Below are 24,808 nucleotides of genomic sequence, written 5' to 3'. Positions count from 1 at the left end.
TGATGAAGAGAAGCTTGAGGTCTTTTTAACTCTATGAAAAAAATTCAACTCATGAATACATTATGGGATAGCCATGTGACCGCATGTCTGCAATGACGATTCTAATTTCTAAGAGTTCCTTCCTGGCTTACTAACCTGGCACGAAGTGAAGAAAATCTGAGATAACTTGGAAGAGCAAATTAACAATATGAGGACATCTCAGAGGTACAAAATTAAATCTTAGTCATTTATAATTTACAAAGCTCTCAAAGGAGCTCAGAGTTTAGGTTTTAGAGCAGGTGGTAACACACTGGTTCCCTTTTAAGTCAAGTGGAGAGTATTAAAATACAACCAGTGTCCCTTTTCTCTCAAGAATGAATATAGCACACTATTATAATTATGTATGTGTGTGTGAGTTTGTGTGTGTGTGTGCGTGTTTGTCTGTGTGTGTGCAAGTAACTAGTCAACTAAATAATGTGATATGAGATACCACAGGACCATAAAAGGAGAATGGGAAAAGAAGATAGGAAGCTTGTCAGAATGTGTTGAGGAAAAACATAATTGCTATATCCTGGGCAGTACAGTGCTGGGACACAATGCTTGAAGTTTAAAATACACATTTGTGAGGTGGTAGCATGTACAGTAAAGCCCATCTTGAGCTTGACTAGTGTGGGACAATTTGGAAAGACAAGAAAATATCATGAAAGTCTTAGTTATCCTGAGCTGAGAATGTCAAACGAAGCAGAGCTAAAGAAAAATTGGAGGTGGGAAAGGCAAGCTTTACAAATATGAAGTATTTTGCCTAAGGCCACAAAGCAAAGCTAGTGGGTGTTAGAGCAGGGCTGATTCCCAGGTCCATTCTGATTCTACTGCTTCAAGCTTCTCCCCCACATTGTCAAATTGGGGTCACATGGATTTAACTCCCCCTTGATGTTCAATTTAAAACCCTCTAGATCTGAGCAGCAAGTCTCTCTCCCTTGGTAGGAATAGTGATTCCAAATGCCAGCTTTTGAAATAGCTACAAATGAATTTCCTGGAGAGATTATTTAAAATGCCAATTCTGAGGCTCTGCCCTTGAAGATTCTGCTTTAGTAGGTCTGGGACAGAACCTAAGAATTTGCATGTTTAAGAGACTGCCCTGATGATTCCGACTTCAGGAATGGTTGATCTAGATTAAAATCAAATCTCCTTTAATATACTCCCTATCTGGCTATTAGCTCATTTTCCAGGTTTTCCTCCATAGGCTCAATGACCAATGGAGAAACACCAGAAACCACTGTGGAAGTCTCTGACTTCTCCAATTTCAGTCCCATACCAAGAGATGCAGTGCAGAGCTCTTTCGATTGCATCATCTGCACCCACGTCACTCAGCATGGAGGGATGGCCTTCTTATCTCTTTGACACCGACCCTGCAGGCTACCCATTTCTCCTTCAGCCCCTGAAGTCTTCCCATCATGACCTCCCTCCTTTGCGTCAGAGAAACAGCATCACCATCTGTCTCTTTGTCCGGTCAATAGCAAAGGATTGGAAATATATCCACAGACTTTAGTGTTCTATGGAACGATTCTCTTCAATGAGAAGATTTTCACATGTATCATATGGTTTCAGCAGTTTAAAGTTTTCTTCTTTTTTTTTTTTAACATCTTTATTGGAGTATAATTGCTTTACAATGGTATGTTAGTTTCTGCTTTATAACAAAGTGAATCAGCTATACATATACATATATCCCCATATCTCTTCCCTCTTGCATCTCCCTCCCTCCCACCCTCCCTATCCCACCCTTCTAGGTGGTCACAAGGCACCGAGCTGATCTCCCTGTGCTATGTGGCTGCTTCCCACTAGTTATCGGTTTTACATTTGGTAGTGTGTATATGTACATGCCACTCTCTCACTTTGTCCCAGCTTACCCTTCCCCCTCCCTGTGTCCTCAAGTCCATTCTCTAGTAGGTCTGCATCTTTATTCCCGTCCTGCCCCTAGGTTCTTCATGACCATTTTTTTTTTTTTTAGATTCCATATATATGTGTTAGCATACGGTATTTGTTTTTCTCTTTCTGACTTACTTCACTCTGTATGACAATCTCTAGGTCCATCCACCTCACTACAAATAACTCAATTCCATTTCTTTTTATGGCTGAGTAATATTCCATTGTATATATGTGCCACATCTTCTTTATCCAATCATCTATCAGACACTTAGGTTGCTTCCATGTCCTGGCTATTGTAAATAGAGCTGCAACGAACATTGTGGTACATGACTCTTTTTGAATTATGGTTTTCTCAGGGTATATGCCCAGTAGTGGGATTGCTGGGTCGCATGCTAGTTCTATTTTTAGTTTTTTAGGGAACCTCCATACTGTTCTCCGTATCAATCAATCTCCGTGGCTGTATCAATTTACATTCCCACCAACAGTTCAAGAGGATTCCCTTTTCTCCACACTCTCTCCAGCATTCTTCTTTTCTTATGTTATATTTTTTTGCTTATCTGTCTTTTGATTCATTTCCTATTATTATTATTATCAGGTATATTTCATCCTAAGAATTCTTCTACATCTTTAAGAAAGAGAATAATGAGATATGGCTCATGCCCACAGCAGAGAGACCAGTATAATGTATGCTTTTTCAGATATAACTGAGGATCACCCCAGGCAGGGAAATAGCACATACCCTTCAACTGCTGTTATCGTGCCTTTTATGTTTGCAGTCTCTTATTCTTTAGCTATCTTTCTACATCAACACTCCCACATCCCTTAGCTTCCCAGTAGTGTCCTTCTGGGCTCTAAAATTTGCTTGCCTTTATTCCTGTCTGGTGCTCAGGGCAATTTGTAAATTGCCCCCACCTAAGAGAAACTGAACATAACTATTCCTTTGAATTAACACTTCACAAAACAGTATTCCACAGGGACACCAAAGGCTATGTCATGCACAAAGCTCCAGCTCTGAGGAAGGGGAACCTTGTCAAGTTTATATCGACAGATCTAATATTCATATTTTACTCATTTCTAGTTTTATTCTTCTCTACCTATTCCCTTGACTTTTGCAATTCTGCTGCTTCCTATATTCCAATTAGCTATCGTAATGCCATGTTTTATTGAACCAGATGTAGCATGTCAGAAAATGTCTGAAGGTGGTGTCATTTGAATAGGGAGCTTTATTGGCCTTGTACATGTGAGGTTCTCCCTGGCCTAGTTATCCAAACTCCAGAACCCACTAGTAAGTGAGGAGCTTGTTGGGGAGATATCAGCAGTTTCATCAGCCTGAAGACTAATGTTACTTCCTAAGGAATTTTCTCATATTATGGAGAGCAAAGTGAAGCCTGGATGCACAAGAGACTTAAGGCATATTCTAGGTAAATAAGATAAAACTGATCCAGGACAAATCACAACTTAAAGTAGACCATGACAGGACTCTCTAAACCTTCCTGAAGTATTTAAGTGGCTCTAACATGTAGGGCCCTGAGCTTAGTGCTGGGGAAGCAAAGTCCCAAGATACAGGGACCCCAGATGTAAAAGGGAAAAGGCAACATAAAAAGACAAACCAAAATACAAAATTTGTATTTGAACTATCAAATGAGACATACAAACCTAAGTGCTGTAGGAGCTCAGAGAGAGCAAAGATCACCAAGACTGGGGGAAATGGAAGGGCTTTATATAAAGGAGTGAGACTGAGGATACTGAAAAAATCAATCTGAAAAATTATCCAGCATTTACCAGGCCCAAGAATTCTAGGTTTACTTATATACTCTAGAATAGTACTGTTCAGTAGAAATGTAATGTGAGCCATATGTTATTTAAATTTTTCTAGTAGACACACTTTAAAAGGTAAAAAGAAACAGATTAATTTTAATAATATATTTTATTTAACCTAACACCTTTAAAATATTATTTCAACTTATAATAAACATAAAATTATGAGTGAAATATTTTATATAATTTTTTGACACTAAGTCTTTAAAATACAGTGTGCATTTTACATCTCAATGTAGACTAGTTACACATCTAGTGCCCAAGAGGCATGTGGCTGGTTGTTACCATATTGGACAGCACAGCCCTAGAGAAACTCTTGTACATTGGATAGGAAGAGATATATACGAGGATATACTTTGAGGCATTGTTTATCATATTATAGGAACTAACCCAACATCCATCAAAAGGGGGAAATGGGTAAATATATCATGAGCAAAAGTGTCGAAGCATTGCTTGGATTCACATTAAATTCATGTCTGCAGTGACCTCTGGAAGGGAAGAGGTAGAATGGACTAGAGAGAGGAAATACATAGATGTGAATTTTATCTGTAATATTTCAATTCTTTAAAGATAGATTAAAATAAAGAAATATTAACCTCTGCTCACTTTGGGTGGTACATAGACATGTATTATATTATCCTTTGCACTTTTCTATATTTAAAAGCTTTTAAATAATTTACAAAACAAAAAATTTCATTGGGGATATGGAGGTAGCAAGTAGCAGACATTCAGAAGATAGGCTCTTTAAACAAAGAATAGAAAGGGACAACCATGAGTCAAGGGACAACTGGAGGTAGTGGCTAGACTGTAAACTGATGTGAATTATCCAGGAGGGAGAAAGAAGACTGCAAATGAGACAGGCAAGAGCCATATAAGCTCTATATGCCCTGCACATCTTGTGATAGCATGAGTTCAAGTTTGTGACCTCACTGTGGGGTGAGTGTTGATGGAGCAAAGAGTTTTACAGGAAAAGTAGGGAGTAATGCTTTGGAAGCAGCAGTGATACTCAATGGGGCATTTACTCAACTATGTGGTTCTGGGGTATATGCAGTGCATTGAGAGTTTAGCTAAGCTACTCCATGGTATTACTGCCTCAACATCTATTTTATTTGGTCAAGAGGCCTGGAGGACTTTAAACTAACACTAACCCCTCATTCAAGCACATGCCCCTGATAGCAGCCCGCAGAGTCACAAGCAAACATAAGTTCCTGATGTGACTCCCCAACAGCCCTGACTATCACCTGCTTCCCAGGGCCTTCCTGCTATGTACCCCTTAGATAAGCCCCTGTGGAACTTAACAAAACCCTGTTATTTTTGGCTTGAATTGACCAATCCATCTTTAGTCCACCAACACCAAAGCACTCAACCCATGGACCATAATGCATCCCAGGTCCTGCCTCTTTTTTTCTGCACTCTGCCTTTACCTCCCTGTGTGACCCCTTGAAGTGTGCCATGTCCTTCCTCCAGGACTGTGAGTGCTAAACTCTATTTCAGTTTCTCTCATGGTCTGTTGTCGAAACTTCAGCTCACCATCTGAAAAAAAACAGCTTCTGCCTGGAGGTGGGAAATCAGAGTCCTTGGGGGCAGCCAGGGTTAAGGGAAAGAAAGGAGGTAGAGAAAATGTTGAGAAGATGTTGAAGATATAGGAGAGTTTACTGCTTGTGAGAGGAGGCTCTGAGCACACATGGTGGGAGCTCAGGACTGCACCATATCAAGAAATAATAATAATTTATCAAGAAATAAATAATATGGTGCAGCTCAGGACTGCACCATATCAAGAGAGTGCAGTCATGGCCGATGAAGAGCTTTCCCTTTTGGCAAAGACTGACCTCAGCAGGGATGTGAGGTATGACAGGATTTGTTCTGATCATCTTTTGGTGGGTCAGGAGGAGGTAAAGCATGTTTCCAGCGTCTGGGTCCTGAATGGTTTGCTCAGTGGTATGTTGATTTCTGGAACATGTGCTCCCTCAGATGTCACACAGGATCTTTGGATTATTTGCAATTTTTCACTCTTCTAACAGTGCTATGAAGAGAGACACTAAGTATAACATAGGGCGCTAAGTTCAGGTTCCATATCCTCCACTTTTATGTGACCTTGAAAAAGTTAATCTACTGGTGCATTAATTTATTTAACTGTAAAATGGGGTAATAGTATATTATCTAACTACCTTGCAGAGTCGGGGTGAAGATTGAGTTAATTAATATGCATAAAGCAGTTATAACAGTACCTGGAATATTGTACACATTTAATAATAAGTGTTAGCCATGGATATTACAATCCATTAGCTATATATTTACAAACATCCATGATTACCTCCTTAGGATAAATTCTTGGCAATAAAATTGTTAAGTGAGAAGTTGTATAAAATTTTAACGCTTTCAGTACAACTCTCTAAAATACCCACCAGAAGATAAACTAAATACCAACTACCATACCGTCAAATACTTGCTTTATTACTTCTTGCTTATGACATGATGCATGACAACCCACCACCCATGCAACAATCAAATGCAATTGCCCTCTGTATACCCCCTGACCCAGAATGCAGGAGTGGGACCTGGTAATCTGTACTTTAAAGACATTCCCATTGGAATCATAAGAACTCTTCAGTTTAAAACCATTGCTCTATAATTTTATCAATTGATAAATCAATCAATTGCGAAAACATTTCCAATATCAACAGTTTAGAACAGGCTCTTTTTGAAATTCCCCTTGGTTTCTATAACCCCTCTCCTACCTCATGTCCTATTTCTATGCCAGTTTTGTATTTCCAGTAGAAATATAATGTGAGCCACATAAGTTAGGGACCTGAAATATGTCATCAGGGCTGTGTCTCTCTCCTCCCATCACTGGTTTGGTTGCTCTCTATTCGGTCTAAGTTTCAGACAGACTCTCTGGTAAATAAGGTACTGGCAACCTCTGATTTATATCCTTGAGGCTTAACAACTCCAGGAGGAAAAAAAGAGTGTATAACTAGGAATCCTAGAAGGAAATTTTCCTAATCCAGGACAATCCAGGGGGTCAGTTACTGCATCAAAACGGGCAGGGTACCATATTTGCATTCATAACAGGTCTCTATCTGCTAGCTCTTTCTCTGTTGTTTCCTGATTTCTCTTCCTTTCTTTTGGCACTCACATTCAATCAATCACTAACTCAGCTGATTTAATCTCCTCAGTAGTTCTCAAATCTTTCCTTTGTCCTAAGTACTATTGTCCCAATTCAGACCCTCATCATTTCTTGACAAACCATTTTAAAAGCCTTCTGTCTGGTCTCCTTTCTACATTCTTGCCTCTCTTGGATTTGTCCTCCACACAGACACCAGGGTTATATATCCAAATACAACCCATTTCCTTGTTGAATACATTAAGTGGGGCTACACTAGGACAAAGTCAAAACTCTTTAGCATACAACCCTCTGAGACCTTCCAGAACCATCTCCTGATCACCCTGTATAACCAGAACCAAACCCATTTGCTTTTCTTCAAAACCTGTTCCCAATCTTGGTTAAAACCTATTACACTCATTCAAGTACCTAAGGTGAAGTTTTAATCATTTTCAATTCCTTTCTCTACCTTATCCATAACATCCAGTCACTTTCTAGGTTTCTATCTCCAAATTTTTCTCTGCCTGTTTCATTTCCATCTCCCAGCCCACCCAAGCCTTATTATATTTTTTCTCATTACCACTCATTTTCTCATTATCATTCTCATTTGCATCCAGTCTCTGCACCTTCTTTCCGGCCTCCCTCCTCACTACACCAGACTAACCTTTTTAAACATAAGCCTGATCTAGAAAAACCTTCAACAGCTCCTCACTATACACTGAATAGAAGTCTCATGGTCTTTATGACACTGATACCCTGGACACTTTCCCACATGTCCCACCTCTCCACTCTAGTTCAGTGCACTCTATGATCTAGCCATCAGAGAGTTGTCCTGGATGACACCATACCTCTGTTCCTGCTGTTGTCCGTATATGGAATGTTGTTCTTCATATCAGTCTGTAGAAATTCATTTCAACCGTCAGGGCCCAGGCCTTTTCTTTCATGAAGCCTTCCCAGATTTCCCTAGCCAGACTTAAAGTAACTTCTCTGTGCATCCATTAAAGTTTATTTATACCTATATCACAAAAATGTTCATAGCCTGGTTAATATAGTGGCTAATTGTGTATCAATGTCAGCTCCAATGGATTGGGAGTTCTACTACTTACCAATTTTCTAACTTTGGGAAAGTTACTGAGTCTTATTTCTTATCTACCCATGGAAACATTAATACTACCTCACAGGGTTATTTTAAAAATTGAGATCATATATATGTAAAGAAATCAGGACAGTTGCTGGCACATAAGTAATTACTTGTTCCTGGAATTAATATGACGTCTCTCTGAAGAAACTACACCACACTGCAATCAGAGCACGTGGGTTATATAGTCAGACTGCCTGGGTTTGAAGCCTGGTTCTACCACATACCAGCTGTGTTATCTTGGTCAAGTTTTTCTTTGCAGTTTCCCCATCTGCAAAATGGGCATAAAAGTGCACCTACCCAATTGGGCTGTTATGAGGATTAAATAAGGTAAGTACAGCAAGCACTCAGAACAGTGTTTGGCATACAGTAAATGCTCAGTGTTACATACAATTATTCTCTGTATTCCCAGACTCTAGCACAGAAACTGAGGCACAGTGCTCAATAAATGTTGCATTGTATCGAATCCTATGTTTCACTTTGCGAGTAATCTACTTAAGATTCTTATCTACATGAAGAATACTGACTCATTCCCTTACTCATTCCATTTTATAGGTATTTTCTAGTTAACCCCCATCTATAAAATGTCAAGCTACTGCACTATTTCATTGCTTGGTGAACAATTAGTGAGTGTAAATGTGAATATAATTCAATTATGGATGGTTTATTTAGTCTTGTATTGGCTTCTCTGAAACTCATAGGATATTGTCATATACATGTAATTTGATTAATTTGCCCATAGCTTGTCAAGTAAATAATACCCCTCCAAAAAAAAGTATGTCAAAATATTTTTACATTGATTTTGAGGTAGTTGTTTGCAGTGTATAGAAAGATACCTAAAAAGATAATGAGAACATGACAAAAAAACACTAAAACAAAACAATAGAAAAATATCATAGTTTCATTTCTATAACTGCTTTGTAGAGTTATTCTATTTCTGAATGAGATGCATGTTTTTTTTAAAACCCCACAAAATCTCAGGCTGTACCTGACAATTGGGGCAGGATGAGAAATATTCCCTAAATCTCTGAATTTTGTTTTGAAGTTTATCATAAACCTTCAGAAGGAAGCCATTGCTAATTTGTGAGGGAAAGGAGAAAAAGGAGTGGGGAGGTGTTATGTAAGGAAGCAGCAGACAGCAGTTTCTACCAAGAGTGACCCTGTTGAAGAAGCATTGAGGGAGTCAGAAGATGTTGAGGAAGAAAGGTAAAAGTGCGGAGCATAAAAGAAAGCAGATTCATTATAAATATTCATAACTTTTACTCTAATGCAGCTTCTCCAACTTGGCACTATGGACATTTTGGGCTGGATAATTCCTTCTTGTGGGGAGGCTGTCTTGCGCATCATAGGATGTTTAGCAGAACTCCTGCCCTCTACCCACTAGATGCCAGCAGCAGCCCATTCCCAGTTTTAACAACCAAAAATGTCTCCAGACATCGTCAAATGTCCCCTGAAGGGCAAAATCACCCTGGTTTGAGAACCACTGCCTTGATGGGAGAAAATTGGTAAAATGATTAGATGAAACATTTCATAGATTTAAATGTTCCTTTTAAGTAGTTTCATTCACTCACATAGGTTTATCCTAAAACTAATTACCTGTACTAATAATACAAAGACCCAGCACTATAATTTTGATACATTTTCCCAGATTGTTCTTCCGTACTCTGTTCGTCGGTTGGAACCTAGAAGGAAGAAAAAGGGTGTTGGAAACTGCTAGTTCGTCTGCCATTTAGCAAATCTTTTTCTGGATGCCTATGAAGTGCAAGACACTGTAGGGAATACAGAGGTACAGCACACACAGACTTTGTTTTAAAGGAGATTACAATCTCATGAAAAACTATTTCCAGTGCAGTTCTCGTCTTTTGCTTTTTCCTTTTAGTAAACACCTGGTTGGTATTTATGTTTCAACAACAGAGGGCACTACAAATAATGTTATATGCAGTCATAAAATGGAACTGTTAAAGGAACAGAAGGACATACAGCTCATTTCTCTTTAATAATTCACTTAAATCATTTAGGAACTTAACTGTTAATTGCCTAAAAACAAGATTCCCTGCTCTTCCTCAGCAGTCCATTCCCCCAAATTTCTTCTTTACAATGGGCAATAAGAATACTGAAATTGGTACAAAAACTTTAACTATAAATTACACATATAAATGAAATTAACTTATGATGAACTAAAATTATCTTACCCATACTGATTCATAATATTTGTTATTTTTAAATATGAGGTGAATAAATGAACAAATAAAAGTCTCAAACAGGAACTGGGTGCTCAAGGGCTTTAATTATATGACCTATAATCAAGAGTTGGCCTTAATCCTACTGCACTGGTATCCCCTAGGATTCCCTTTTCTTTAAAACTTATAAAATGCCTAAATATGTTTTCCTTCTGATTGAACTACAAAAAGGTATTTATCTTCCTACTACACTTTGTCAACCCTGCACCTCCAAATCCAAAGTCATTCCTTTTCCTCTGATGATGTCTATACCTTTATTCATGCTGTTCAGAGCATATTAAGGGTTAAATATATATTTAGCAACAAGCAAATGTTAAAATTATAGGATATCAAAAGGAACTAATAAAAATACTGTATTATAGAAATGAAGCTCTTGACATAAAAACCAGGAGAAAGTTTGATTTCAGGTGTGAGCAATTTGCACAATTCTAGTCAGCCCACTTGAACTATACAAATTTTAATTTATAGGATGATTTATTTATTGAAAAAAAAAGTACTCTCAAATTCTAGAAGCAACCACTTTTAAAATAGTGATTTATGTGCTGTGCACTCTTACATGCAATAAATAATCATCTTGAGATGAAGGTAAGGCAGAAGTTACATTTTAATTCTAATTAATGAATCTGAATACTTACTAGGAGAGAGTCCAGGCAAATCACTTAATTTCTCCAAGTCTTATCTGTAAAATGGATATAAATACCTGCCCTTTCTTACCTTATGTAGTTGTCTTGAGGTTCATATAAAAAAAATGTAGTTGTCAGGAGAAAAAATCCTACAAATGCTGTAGCAGAACTGCTGTCAAAATATTCATGTTAGAGTCAAATTCTTTCAGTTGAATCACTCAGCATCTTTGTTCATGGCTTACATACAGCTGGAGGTATTGTGTCCCCTGCTTTAGAAATGTGAATATCTTTGGTTGTTGGTTAAAAGGGTAAGAACTATACTGGAAACAATGCCTCTTTATGAGTAAAAATACTGAAATAAAAATGTATAAATCTTCAAAGAGGAAGCAACTACCTCAACGCAATAAAAGCATGACTTCTATCTGTCCTGCCAAGACAAAGGTAGGTAAACCTAATCTAATCCTAATTAGAATTTTTTGTTTTGAATCTTTATGATCTGCTTCTCTCATTTTGATTTCTTTATACTTCTATTCTCTGAGCTCTCAACGCTTTGGGCTTCTGGGACCCAATCTCTTGTACCTTCTCGTCAGTCCTTCCCACAGGCAAGACAGAAAACTTCTGATTGTCAGAAACTTCTTAATTAACGGAATGTTAGCTGAAATAGATTTCAGAAAGTATTAACTGATCTACCGTTTAACTTTTATTAAGCTACTTGTTTGCAACTGCATAATAAAAGGTCTTGGTATTCCTTTAAAGGAATGTCATGCACCACAAATCAGATTTCTCTTTTTTCTTTTCTTTGTTTTGGTGCGGGGGGAGTGCAGGTGAAAGGAGGTGGTTATGATGGGGAGTATGATGGATAGAAAACACCTTAAGTTCCCATAAAGATAAAACAAAACATACATCCTCTAGAGGATCTGTCATTTATATTTCTATTTCTAATCCCTAGAATAATTCAAATTCATAACCCACATTTGATGTTCAACTGATGTTTGTTGAATTAAATCACCTTGATTTGGATGTCTCAGACTAACAAGAAAGGGTCTGCCAGCATCCTCAGTCCCCTGAGATCTGTCCTTAACACCGGTCTCCCTGAAAGCACTCCTCAGACCCAGGCTTGGCCACTTCTACCAATCCAAACCCAACCTTCATTTCCCTGGCCTCCAAGACTCCAAAATGAAGTATGTTCTTGGATTAGGGGCCATACTTTAGTATATAATGTCTTCATGCTGATGTCCTGGAATGCATTAGTATCATTTCTATTATTTCTACCTCTGGCTCTGAGATTCCCATTTAAAAAATTATCTATCTATCTATCTACCTAGCATCACAATATACCTTATTTCTTAATGTTGGGCAACTGAGAAAGATGCAAAATCCATCTTGACCAAGAATTCCTTCCCACCAAGAGTCGGAAAACTTTCTGTCCATGTTTTTGGAGATTATCTTTTGACACTAACACTTATATTTTTTAATTTAAAGGAGAAATTTAGAAGTTTAGAAATCAATAATTTTCTCACCAATTCAGTAAACCATTTTACCAATTAATCTTTTATTTTTTATTTCACACATCAGTATTTTATAGAAAAAAGAACCTCTTAATGTTAAACTAATTACAATGTTCTCTTCGGATTCTTTCCAATGTATAGATCTAAATTTTTACACAATCAGTAAATACAATAATTTATGTTTTAGCACTTTCAAGTCTCATTTAAACATTTTCCCATATGGTTTTACATATATCAATACTATTTAATGGCTATATAACAGTCTATGATAGCAATAGCAATACATGAAAATTTACTTATCCAGTTCCCAATTACTGGGCTTTTTTTAAAACTCAAATGAATGCAATCACTAGAAATATCTTTATACAAATAGACTTTTTTTTCTTTTAAAATATTTTCCTGGGCATATGCTACTCAGAGTGAGTTAGAGCTATCAAAAGACAAATTGGTTATAGAGTTCTTATATTCTTCTAAATAGTTCTTCAAAAAAACTACATTAATATAATAATGCTACTGGTATGAGGATACATACAATTAAAATTTTTTTTGCTAATATAATTGCATGAACTAAGTCAAAGTTGCTCTAGTTTGCATTTTTAATATTAGTAAATCTGAATACCATTTTATTTCTATCTTCTTGTTTCAACTCAATTCTTTCATAAACTTGCCTAGTAAAGAGCACAAAGTCCTATGGATTTGCACTTACCTTTTAAAAAATATTGAGTACTTTATCCTTGTGTAATGCAAGTGGCTTATACCCCATTTCTTGTCTTCTTCCTATTTAGTATACATTTTTCATTTTTCTTAGTTGATCTCATCTACCTTGTCACTATTTTTCTTTGCCATAAAGTTTCCTTTGCAAAATTATTGGGATGAGAATTGTAGTCTTTTTATTTTTACCTTTATACTGAAGATCTTAATCTGGAACAAACTGTTATGTGTGAAGTGGATTTAATTTCTTTTTTTATACTTACATCCAGCTAATCTTTCCACAAGCAGTTATTATATATTTCTTTCCAATTGGTTTATTAGTCTTAAACTTTCTACTCAATACCATAGTGTACTTAGAAAAGATGCTTAACAGCATGTTTTAACGATCTGAAGTGCAAAACTCCCTTTTTTCCCAAGTTAAAAAGACATATCCTTGCTTATTTTCCTAAATTATTTATCACAATTCTGTCAAATTATATAAAGCATCCAGTTGGAACGTTAAGTGGAAGTGTAGTATATCTACATACTAACTTCACCCTATTGCCAGTCCTTTGGACATAATTTCTTTTACATTAATTTAATCCTCATAATAATTCTGCAAAGCATTATTTCTATTTTATAGATGGTGAAATGGAAAGTAGGCATGATTTTCCCAAGATTACACAACTTGTAAGTAGTAAAGTGAGGACTCTAATTTTGGTTTTCAGATTTCCTATTTACTTCCTTTTCATTATACTAGGATGCAGTTCCTGTAACCTGCTTCTATATAAGCATCTTTCTTACCTCAATATAGTTGTATAACTTTCTTTAAATGGCTTGTATATGTTAATACCCAAACACTTTAAGTTGTAGTTTGTCACTGTTTGAATCTAGAAATAAGATTAAATTTATTTATTTATTTATTGCGGTATGCGGGCCTCTCACTGTCGTGGCCTTTCCCACTGCGGTGCACAGGCTCCAGACGCGCAGGCCCAGCATCCATGGCTCACGGGCCCAGCCGCTCCGCGGCACGTGGGATCCTCCCAGACAGGGGCACGAACCCGCGTCCCCTACATCGGCAGGCGCACTCCTAACCACTGCTCCACCAGGGAAGCCCAAGAAATAAGAATAATTTTAAAGTTATACACCCTGCAACTTCCTGAATTAGTCTTTTATTGTCAGCATGTTTATGATACTACAGGTTTCACCAGTTTAAAAGTCATGTCAATAGAAAATATTTGTGCTTTCTTTCCTTATCTTTCTCATTTATGAATGCTTATTAATGATTTATTACAATGACAAGCTTTTTCAACCATATATAAATAAAAGTAGTGCCAAGATTATTTAATTTCTGCTTGAGAAATGTTTCCTATGTTTTCCTAATAGGAATGATGTTAGTTCTTTTAGTAATTATCACAATGAGAAACCAAAAAAATCATTACCAGAGATAATTAAATAAAAAATGATGAATTTTATTAATATTTTTAAAGTTACCTGTAGTTAGTACTTTGCATTTTTACTATTTTGTTCTGTTGATATTGATTTAATGGTTATTCTGTTGAACACCAACCTTATAATCCTGAGTCACAGTAAATAATTATTTTTATGTTGTGTATCATTTGCTAATATTCTGCATTTGTTCAGAATGAGACCCTTTTCAAAATGCTTGACTCCTAGCATTGAGGCAATATTAACCTCAAACTGCAAATATTATATCATCTTTTGATACACAGATATTATTTATATTTTGAACATTTGAAAAAGTTCCCCAATAAGCCCATAAGGGTAAAATTCCAACTTGTCAGAAAATTATACTAGGTTATAATATCCTCTAATTTTCAAAATGCTTTTTATTGTTAATAACTTTTTTCATTTCCAATTTATTTGCATTCAAGTAGGAAACCAATATATTCATTTTCTTAGTTTTTAAAACCCTTATTTTATCTAATCTAACATTTTCCTGTTTCCATTATCTTTGGTTCTATCATTTTTTGCAGCTTCTCGTTGCCCTTCTCAAATTCTTATGAATAAAAATATTCATGATACAGAAATTAAAATTTTTCAATAGGTCTGGATTACCTTCACCTCCATTTCACTTAACATCTTAAATTCTTTTACATTTTAATAACTAATTTTTAGGTCTATTTCAGTTGTTTTGATAAGTTTAAGCCTTAGAATCCACCCAATAATAGATCTGCTAGATTCAAAACATATTAATACCAATTAATGACTTCTCTACTTCAGTAGGCTGAAAATTACTTAAATCTTTCTTGTTTCATTTTCCTCACATATAGAACAACAAAAGACTATTCAAAGCATATTTTGGCCTAGTAACATTACTTTTTATAACACAATAATCAAAAGATACATTAAAAAGTATGATTTTGTTAAACCTTTAGACAAATTCTGCTTCAATGAGATCCATAGCTCTAAGCCATATTTATTTTTAATTAATCTTTATTTTCATATTTCTCTGACTCAATAAACCAAGAGATGTCTGCCTACTTTGATTAACTAGCAACGCTAGACTGGTTTTCATGAGCATCTTTTCCTTCTCCTACAGTACCTACACTCTTCTAACAGTTAACATCAGTTGAAAGATTTTGAAATCATGAAAGCCTGGATTCCAATGTTGGCTCTTCCACAAACCAGACTCAGAGAGAATTATTAAGTCTTTATTTTCTCTTTGAAAATGTATTCAATAATATCTGCCTCACAGGGTTGTTGAGAAACTATAATTAGAGAGCACAATAAGTGCCTAGCATATAGCAAATGCTCTGTTCCAGGACAAAAACTGTATTAAAAGGGCTTCCTATATCCTTTCCTATCCCTTCCTAAATCCTTCCTATAGGATTATCATTCTCTGTCTGAGGAATGGAAACAGTGACCTAAAGAGAAGGAAGTTTATTTCTTCTGACAGCTCCACAAGCTTCTGCTGCTAGAGTATAACCAGTTTTATGACTTCTGGTAGTTCTGGAAAAAAATGTTTTCTGTCCTCTAGATAACAGCTAAGAGGCAGGAGTTGATTACGAAGGCATTTACCTCATTATTTGTGGGGTGGGACACAACCAAAGGGACATGGCAACCCTCCTTTGATTCACTCCTATCAATTGTAGTGTTACTAATTAAAGTGGTGGAGTCAACAAGATGGTGTGCTTCACTTTCACTGAGAATCCTTGGGAAATCTATTTACAGATGGATTTTAAAAACCATCTGTAATCCCAGGTTAAAAATGCTTCACTCAGTTTCTCCTTAGCAATTTCAGAACAAGCATTCTGTAATATCTTTCCCTGGAGCAATTTATTTTTTCTTTAGCCTGAGTTACTTAGAAGTTCTTTTCTTTTAGGTGCCAGAGTAGTGCTCTTCAGAAATTTTCTGAAATATTAAACCAGAACTAATCTTTTCCCCTAGATTTTCTTTGGACTGAACCTCCCAAGAATGAGCTCTTCAACTACTAAATGAACTCTCTTTTTGCAATGTATAAGACTGTGGTGGCATCACTGCCTCATTGGTTACAAGGCTCAAGTAGGAGAATTAAACTGCAAGATGTATTGTAGGCATCACCTTCACAAATAAAGGATCATACTTAATGTATTATCTTTATATTATAAAGAAAAGACCCACATAATTTCCTCTGTGTGTGTTTCACTATTCAGAGGTGGTAGCAACTGTACTAGCTACAAAAGTAATTAAAATATTCCTTAGATGTTATTGTTCTGTAGACAATAATAAAATCTGAAGATCAGCAGATACAATACCATCTTCCTTTAAGCACCATGGCTAATATGGAACCCTCACATATATACCCAGTACTAAAATAAAGCTAATCCTGTTTAAGATTCTGGCTCATGAAACCCATTCTGAAACAAAAAGAAGTCCAATAACTAATAAATCAATTATTGATAGGTTAACAAATACATCCAATAACTGAAAGTCACAAAGAGAATTATAGACAACATCTGCATGCCATTCATCAAATAACCATTTCTAATTACTCATATAGGAAACTGTCCTTTAAATGAGAATATTCTGATACTGGATGAAGGCCCAAAGTAGCATTTCCAGTTTGCTTTTTTTCTAATTTTGAAGGTGCTTCTCTGAGCTTTCTAGGTTTTTGCTTCCCTCAGAGGATTCTAGTTGGGCTATTATTATAGTATTGGCTCCAAGAGGCTCTGGTTGCTTATCATCACCATCAAAGAAAACGTCTTCTGGATTTGGAGGTGGGGGGCAGAATTCTTCACTTGGAAAGATCTCCTTGAAGAGTGTTTCAGCTTGCTTGACTGCGTGTTCATTTCCTAGTCCACAGTCAGGCCCAGTGCAGACATAAACATTGGAAGGTAAGCCATTATATGAGCTTCTGCTGACTCCTGAGGAATCTCTCATGTTAAAATAAAGAGCCCACAAGAGTCTTGGCTTTGCAAGTTCTTCCTTGTCTATTTCAGTTTCAGCATATGGGGTGAATAATTTCTTCACCACTGATTCTAAGTCTTCTCTTGCTGTTTTGGAAGATGAACAGGTCAGATGTACCAGACAGGTGTCTTTCATGCACGTCATGGTTGAAGAACACAATTCAGTGACTCGAACAGCACATGCTCCTGGTTCCACTGGAGGTACTATCAAAATGGAAATCTGCTGATCTGAATCTGTCTTTAGTATAGACTGATCCGTAATGAGCACTGCCCTGGATATCTGTTCGTACTGCACATTTGAGCATGTTTCCTCAGAAAGGTAACTATCCTCCACAATGAAATATTTAGCATTTATTCTTTGACCCAGGTGATCTATAATTGCTTTACATCTTCCAGATTCTTTGTCAACTACAAGGCATTGTACTTTATGGCGAAGACAATATATTCCACCAAAAACTGCACACATCCTGCAGAAACACTGGGGAATTTCTCCTTGGCCGTACAAGGGAAATAAAAAGGGAGTGTTGCCAAACTTTCCAAGACACTGAAGAAAGTTTTTTGTTGCTTTAAGGCCTTCTATTGTTGTGCAAGATGACTCTGACATCATTGCAATTGAGTGTAGTACAAAATGTTGGAGGCTGGGGGTTAATTTTTTGGTTTTTAAGTACTCTGAAAATGAGCATTGCGTGAAAGCTTGGTATTCATCAGGATGTTGTTCGTAGTCTAAACAAAATGTAAGAAATTTCATTAGCATCCTCTTTTCAACCATAGTGAGCTCTTTGCTATTAAAGACATCTGCTCTGGAGCAAGGCACCTGCTCTACTTTTCCTTCTCGAAATGCAAGAATCCTAGTGACATTTTTAAATTCTGCATAACGACTAACATTTGATTTGATTAAAAGATCAATTAACAGTCCTTGGGAATAAAGCAGCTTTGATACCAAATCAATATTAAACCTCCTGCCTTCTTCAACTATTTGAGAGTAAGTAATCCTGTTTCTCTTTGGTGGATCACTGTTGTCTTCCAATATAGGTTTGATTTCGTCTTTAGCACCATCTGAAACTCTGTGTTTATAAGTTTTATATCCACAATATTCTTCTTTCACCAAGGTTTCTGCTATATCAGTTACTTCTCCATTGTTTTCTGGAGTCCCTTTTGCAGGCACTTCATTGCTAGAAACATATAACGAGTGCATTTCTTCAGACAAGCATGCAGAATCCAGAGGTTTAATGAGGGTACTAGATGCTACCCAGGAAGGATTTTTCTGCAGATCATCAGTCTCTTCAATATTGCCATCCATATCCTGACTGGCATAACAAAAAACTTCTGTGTGTTGAATGGTTTCATCCTTCTTGCGAAGAGTGATGCCTTCTTCTGTTTCATGGATCATGTCTTGCCATGCAGCAGTACTTTCTTCCCCAATGTCACTGTTTTGCTGATATTCCTTTAACCAGGAGAGCAATCCTGAAAAGCTGAAACTAGCCCAGTTTCCTCCATAGTAACTTCTTGAATCAAGATGCAGAACCCTCTGACCACTTCTGGAACATGCAGCTGCAAGGATGGATTCAGGCAAACCTGTCCCTATTACAACCACATCAAACTCTGTTGGGAGCCTGTTGTCCATCCTGGGAGGTAAAGCGTCTGGTGACAACTTCTAATGAAGGAAATGTGTATGAACATAGGCTGAGGGCTCAGATAAGGTGTGAATATGCTGTAATAAAATCTCTCCTTGTGATATTCCAGATCATCCCAGACGTACTGAAGTTGCAGGTCCTAGGTGTTTAACTGCTACCCTTTTTTAGTATTTTTTTCTTATAGGTCAGTAGCATAAAAACATGATAAAGTACATCTAATCATATCTGAGAATACTAGAATGAGTGTGTCGTGTTCACTTCTGCATTTCATCTTAGCAGTGAATGTCAAAATGTATCACATGTGCATTTGTGACTGGAACTCTTCTCTGAAAGAAGAAAATTCAAGAAAGAATACAATTGTAAACAATATTAAGAGAAAAGTAATTTCATGCAACAGCAATTACAATCCAATGGAGCCCAACTTATTTTTAGGACATAAGCCTCTACTAAAGCAAGTCATTAAATGCTTTCTCACATCTTTTCTAATTTCCTGAAAATGAACAAAAGATACAGACTCCTCCAAATCATGTAATTCAACAATGAAGAATGGATAAAATAACATCCCACAAAAATAAAGAAGAATTAACATAATACACTTCTATAATTTTTGCTTTTAAATATCTGAATAAATGATATACAACTGTGAGATTAAATTGCAAGTAACATGTGGCTCCACTGTGTTTATGGAAACAGACTATATACAATGTGCACACTGTCATGATTATGCATACTTCTGTGTCAATACAGTCTGTGCATGCTTCTAGGACAGATGAATAGAAGATTTTTCCATGTCCCACCTACCACTTGAATCTTATGGGAGCAGCATGAGACTATTTCAACTGAATTAGCCATTCAGATTATTAAAAAAGGATTAATTCAATAATACAACTAGCATTTTAAAATATTTAGGTATATGAAAGAATTGGTCTACTGAAGGGAAAATATTTTTATAAGAAATCCTTATATGAATGTACATACGCACAGGTGTGTTTTTTAGGTATAAGTTAAAAAGGAAAAGTCCTGGGTCCATATGTTAAAATATCTTAACATAAAATAACACCTATTTCTAAAACCCAAGTCAACATAAGGTGACTTGCATTTTGCGAGACTCTAGCTCTGAGACCCTGAATCTCTGTCTTCCAAGATAAAGGGCTGTCCAAACACCCTCTGCCAAGATTAACATGTTTTTTGTTGTTCTTGTTTTTGAAGGGGTAGGAGGTGGTAGTGAAGAAAGTCTCTCCTGTCCAGCATCATCCTGATTATACTCCATGTGCAGAACACCTGTGTAGTGGTAGGTATGGCCAGAGGTGCAACAGCCAAAGGGTTGAAAGGCATACTCACCTGGAAGTCTTTAGGCTAAAGCATTACACACACATGCTAGGTGGCCTTTCTGTCATTCATCATTGCACAGTAAGAGTGAGTTTCTTGAGCTCTGATTTTTCCTACCACTATACTTACTGATCAGTGCATATTGGGTCCGCCTAGGCTAAGATGACTAATTATCCTAGACATCTGTAAAACAAGCTGTTCAATTGGAACTTAGATTAAATTGACTAATTCACTGAACTGACTGCTCAGTTTGAGATGGCAATCTTAATAGTCCTGTCTAGTCAAAGCCTCTGCCTCAAGAATATCAGGGATTCACTTGCTTTCAACATTCCCTCAGAAACAAGAAACTGAGCACAGAATGAAGTGGCTGCCAGGCCCACTCACATAAGTATGTGAGTATGTTTGAGTTACTTATTCTGCTTTCTTCCAGCAGGGTGTGCAGAGGAAGACAGAACCCATGAGGGTATGTGAAGAAGTGTAACCATAGTATGTACTTATTCTCAGTTTAGAAGGGGATACAGCTGAGGGCTGGGAGTAAGGGAGGGGATATAAGCTATAAGTGCTAAAACCAGGCACCTTCTAACCTATAGGTATCAAAGGAGTCCTCGTAATACAAAGCAGGACAGGACAACCTTAACACATTTAGCTCAACTACCCTGTAAAAAAGATGAGAAAACTGATGGCTGGAGAAATTAAGTGACTGGGAAAGTCCACACAATGGGTAGCCACAGGATCAAGAGTGGGACCCACTCTCACACCATCAGACCAGTGGTCTTTCCACTTGATGAAGCAGCCTCTCCAGAAGCCTCTGGAGCAAGCAGCCACTTTTGGTATTTTAAAATGTTCTGCCCCTTCAGTATACTCCATGGTTGGTTAGTTCTTCCTCAGGGATAACAATGAGGGAAGCATCCTCCCTCTTTTCATCTTTAACTCTTACCTAGAAGCACAGTCTTTTGAATTTACCCCAGGCAAAGAAATTCTTAATCTTTGCTAAGAATTTTTTCAGCTCCACCATAACCCACTATTGACTTGTCTCCCAGGGCTTAAACAAGACTCAGAACCTCTTGCCCCAGAGTTTCCACCTCTAACTTAAAAACAGGTTAAAGTCATTGTTGAAAGCACTAAAGAAATGCCCAGAGAAAGAGCAGTAGTCAGGCAAAATACTGTGTGGTGAACATTTCTAGCAGTCTTAGAAAATCCCTTCTGATTGGGGTGAGACCTAAGCAGGGATGATGAGGGAGGAAAAAGGATGGAAGAGACAAGGAGACACAGCAGGGTGGGGCCACAAGATAGAAGGGATGAGGAAGAAGGGGAATGCTGGTACTAATAAAAAAACTCAATATACCCCTGTTTTCAAATTCCCAGGCACCGAGTCAGGATAGAAGCTGAATTTCCCAGCACAGAAAAAACACTTTTTAAAGATAAGAACTTTAATGTCTGTGACCCAATTTCTGCTACTGATGACACTTTAGGGCTTGGCTTGAATTGCCCTCTTTAAAGCTTAGCCCTGCCTGAAACATTGCCTGTTAGGTATTTTAAATTAATACAAAGAGTGTAATCTATAGTGTGATCTATATCACCACCTTTACACACCTACAAACCCCTCCCAAGTTTCAAATCTTTGTATAAATGAAGTTCTCAGATAAGGGGTTATTGGGGAAGGGGTAGGTAGTATTAGAATATTATAATCATTGAGACAATCAAATAAATAAAATTATGATCTCTATTGCATTTTCTTGTTTCCCTCAAAATATAAAAGAAGAATCATAACAAATATAATATTTGGATTTGTCACCACATAGAAGGTTGGTGAATAAGAAAATACTTTTGATAACACTACAAAGATTTTATTCTCATAAACCTGCCAAGATAAAGGCAGTAATAAATTATCAATGGATTTCAGGATTCTTTTTTTTTAAAAGGAAATTTAAGACCTGAGAAATATATATTTCTATTTCAAATCTTTGTACAAATGAATTCTGGAGCACACACAAAAGAATACTTTCCTAATCTTAGAAAAATCACATCTTCAATGACACACTGGGTGGTTCATCCTTCAAAATGTCAAGTCTCAGTGAGACTTAAATCTTCCATATGGGTTAAGAGTATTGTATTCACAATCAAGTTCTACTTTAATGAAATCTACTGGCTGCACAGCTAATTATTTGTTCATCTGAGTTGGGATTCTCTGGGCCATCTGCAAACTCACCTTAGATTTTGGTGTGCTGGAAACTATAAGGGGTATAGTAAAATAGCTAATAGTAAAAATAGCTAATAGGGCACATGCCAATTTGCATTCTGAGGACCTGAATAAAACGACCTCACTTCCTAGGAAGCAGTCAAAGGTTTACAACTGCTAATGGGCAAATTTTTCAAAGAATTTACACATTACTACTACGTTAGGTTTCTACCTCTCACTTTAGGGAAGTAATATAGGAAATAGATCTTTCCTCATCACCCTCTCCAACTTTCACAAATCAAACACTTTCTTCCTTGAATCTCTTAACTCCACAGCCCCTCATTTCTTTCCTCAAAGTGTAAAAGCCATTGTCTCGTGCCCTGTCGAATTAAATTAGGAGATGAAAGCAGAGAAGCGAGATAAGCTGCACAGCGGCCAGAAAGGGGTATGGAGAAGGTGGGCACAGGGGAGATGGGGCTGCAGACAGGCTGGGGTTTGGGTTGGCGTGAGGCCTGGTGAGCACAGGGAGGGAGGGAGATCAGCGAGTGCTGGAGGAGAAGAGGTCGGCGGGGAAGATGCAGAGGTGGGGGGAAGCGGGTGAGATCAGGGGGAAGGCGAGGTCACAAGGGAGGAGGTGAGATCATAAGAATAGAGGTAGGGGGAGGTGAAGTCAGGGGAACACCGCCGCGAGGTTGGGGTCCAGGAGCGGGAGGGGGCGGGGCCGGGGGCAGGAGGCCGCAGGAGCGGGAGGTCTACCCCGGCCACTCACCCCACAGGCTGTTGCTGAAGCCGTCCCACACGCAGTTCGTGGCGCCCCCCACCACGCCGCCCCGCGGGCGGAACGCGAAAGCTAGCGCGGCCCGGAGGACGGAAGGTAGCAGGTTGCCGAGGCCGACGTGAAGCAGGAAGAGGCGGGCGGGGCTGCGGAGCCGCGGGAACTTGAGGTAGAGGACGAGCACCAGCAGGCTGCTGCCGACGCCCAGCAGTCCCACGGAGCCGAGCAGAAGCACCAGGAGCTCGTAGGCGCCCTGGCTGACAGGCTGCGTAAGCCTCGGCTGCCCAGGCCACAGCCCCTCGCCGCCCTCCCAGCCGGCTCCGCCGCCGCCGCAGTGCCTTGCCGCGTGCAAGCCGGGCGCCGGCGCGCTAGGTTCTGGGTGGGGCGCAGAGCGCTCTGAGGTATCCGTCACCCACTCCGGCCAATGCGCGGGCAGCTAGATGCCGCTCGGGGCCCCTTCCCCGCCCCCGGCGCGCCTCGTAACCCCGCCCCTTCCCGCCATTGTAGTCCCGCCGCGACGCGCCTTGTAGCCCCGCCCCTTCTCGCAGGCAGCGGAGTCCCTGCTTTCCAGGTTCCTCTTCCCTCGCCCCCTTCCGGTACCCCGGACCCACCCGCCCAGTCAGTGAGAGACAGGAGGCACATCAACCACCGTGATTCCTCACTCCGCAGCTTCCCCCACCCAGCTGGAAGCCCTCTTGGCGTTCACCACCCACCGACTCATTCAGGAACATTTATGGGCTCCTGGCCCACCACGTGCTCATGAGGGGTTTACACCGTCCTTGGCTTCTCCCTCCCCAGGAAGCTGTTACGACCCGCTGCCAAACGGAGTCGCACACTTAATGCAAACCCAGGCCACACCCCAGGCCTGACCATATTGTCCTTCATGTCCTCCCTGAAGTAGCAGTGGATACACCCTGTCGCTAAGGCCCTCACTGTGGCGACCCCCCAGGCTGCGCCCTCAAGCTCCAGACCATATCTAGCAGGTGCAGAGGTGGTGCTATACTTGAAGCAGCACATTTCCTCTGGCCTTTTACACAGTGAAAACAGAGGGCAAGTCAAGCACAGGTCCGTGAACTGATCAGTCTTTGCAGGGCTGCGCTGCTGCCTCTGCACAGGCCCCAAAAGGGCCCGAGGGGATGCAGTCCCTAGCCAGACCTGCAGCCTTTCCTGGGCACTGCTGGCTAGCACAGGGTCTGTGCAAGGGCAAAGTAATGGCCCTCCACGAAGGTGTGTGCCTCCTCCCATCTCCATTCAAAAGATCGGTAAAGAATGACTAGCCTCAGTGAACCATTACAAGTTCCTTGGGGGGTAAAATCTGATCGTCAGGGTGCATTGAGCAATAGCTGAGGGGCAGTGTGCTCCGTCCTTAAAATCTTGATTTGTCACTAAGGCTTCCAGTCTGGATTTGTCTGTGAGACTGACTTACCCACTTCTTTAAAAAACTCATTTAATTTTGT

The 24,808-nt window shown here is 38.8% G+C and overlaps 2 protein-coding genes across 2 annotated transcripts in view; both read right to left on the bottom strand.

Moving 5' to 3' along the window:
* OPN3 (opsin 3) overlaps window positions 1–23,993 on the bottom strand; it is a 58,209-nt gene extending 34,216 nt beyond the window's left edge. The window contains 2 exon segments of the mRNA XM_030868600.2: window positions 23,346–23,726; window positions 23,768–23,993. Of these exon segments, the coding sequence (XP_030724460.1) occupies window positions 23,346–23,726; window positions 23,768–23,993 (607 nt within the window).
* On the bottom strand, window positions 12,351–19,355 carry CHML (CHM like Rab escort protein). The gene has a single exon (XM_030868589.2). It carries the CDS (start codon window positions 19,056–19,058, stop codon window positions 17,103–17,105), a length of 1,956 nt encoding a protein of 651 aa, XP_030724449.1. The 5' UTR covers window positions 19,059–19,355; the 3' UTR covers window positions 12,351–17,102.
* Window positions 23,994–24,808: the final 815 nt, after the last annotated feature.

Source organism: Globicephala melas, chromosome 1 (assembly GCF_963455315.2).
Source record: "Globicephala melas chromosome 1, mGloMel1.2, whole genome shotgun sequence".
Lineage (NCBI taxonomy): Eukaryota > Metazoa > Chordata > Mammalia > Artiodactyla > Delphinidae > Globicephala > Globicephala melas.
Note: the sequence above shows the minus strand (reverse complement) of the source record. Positions and strands in the feature narration are given on the sequence as shown.

Bases quoted from the DNA above. Each gene is read 5' to 3' on its own strand.
- CHML (XM_030868589.2), bottom strand. From the start codon at position 19,058: ATGGACAACAGGCTCCCAACAGAGTTTGATGTGGTTGTAATAGGGACA.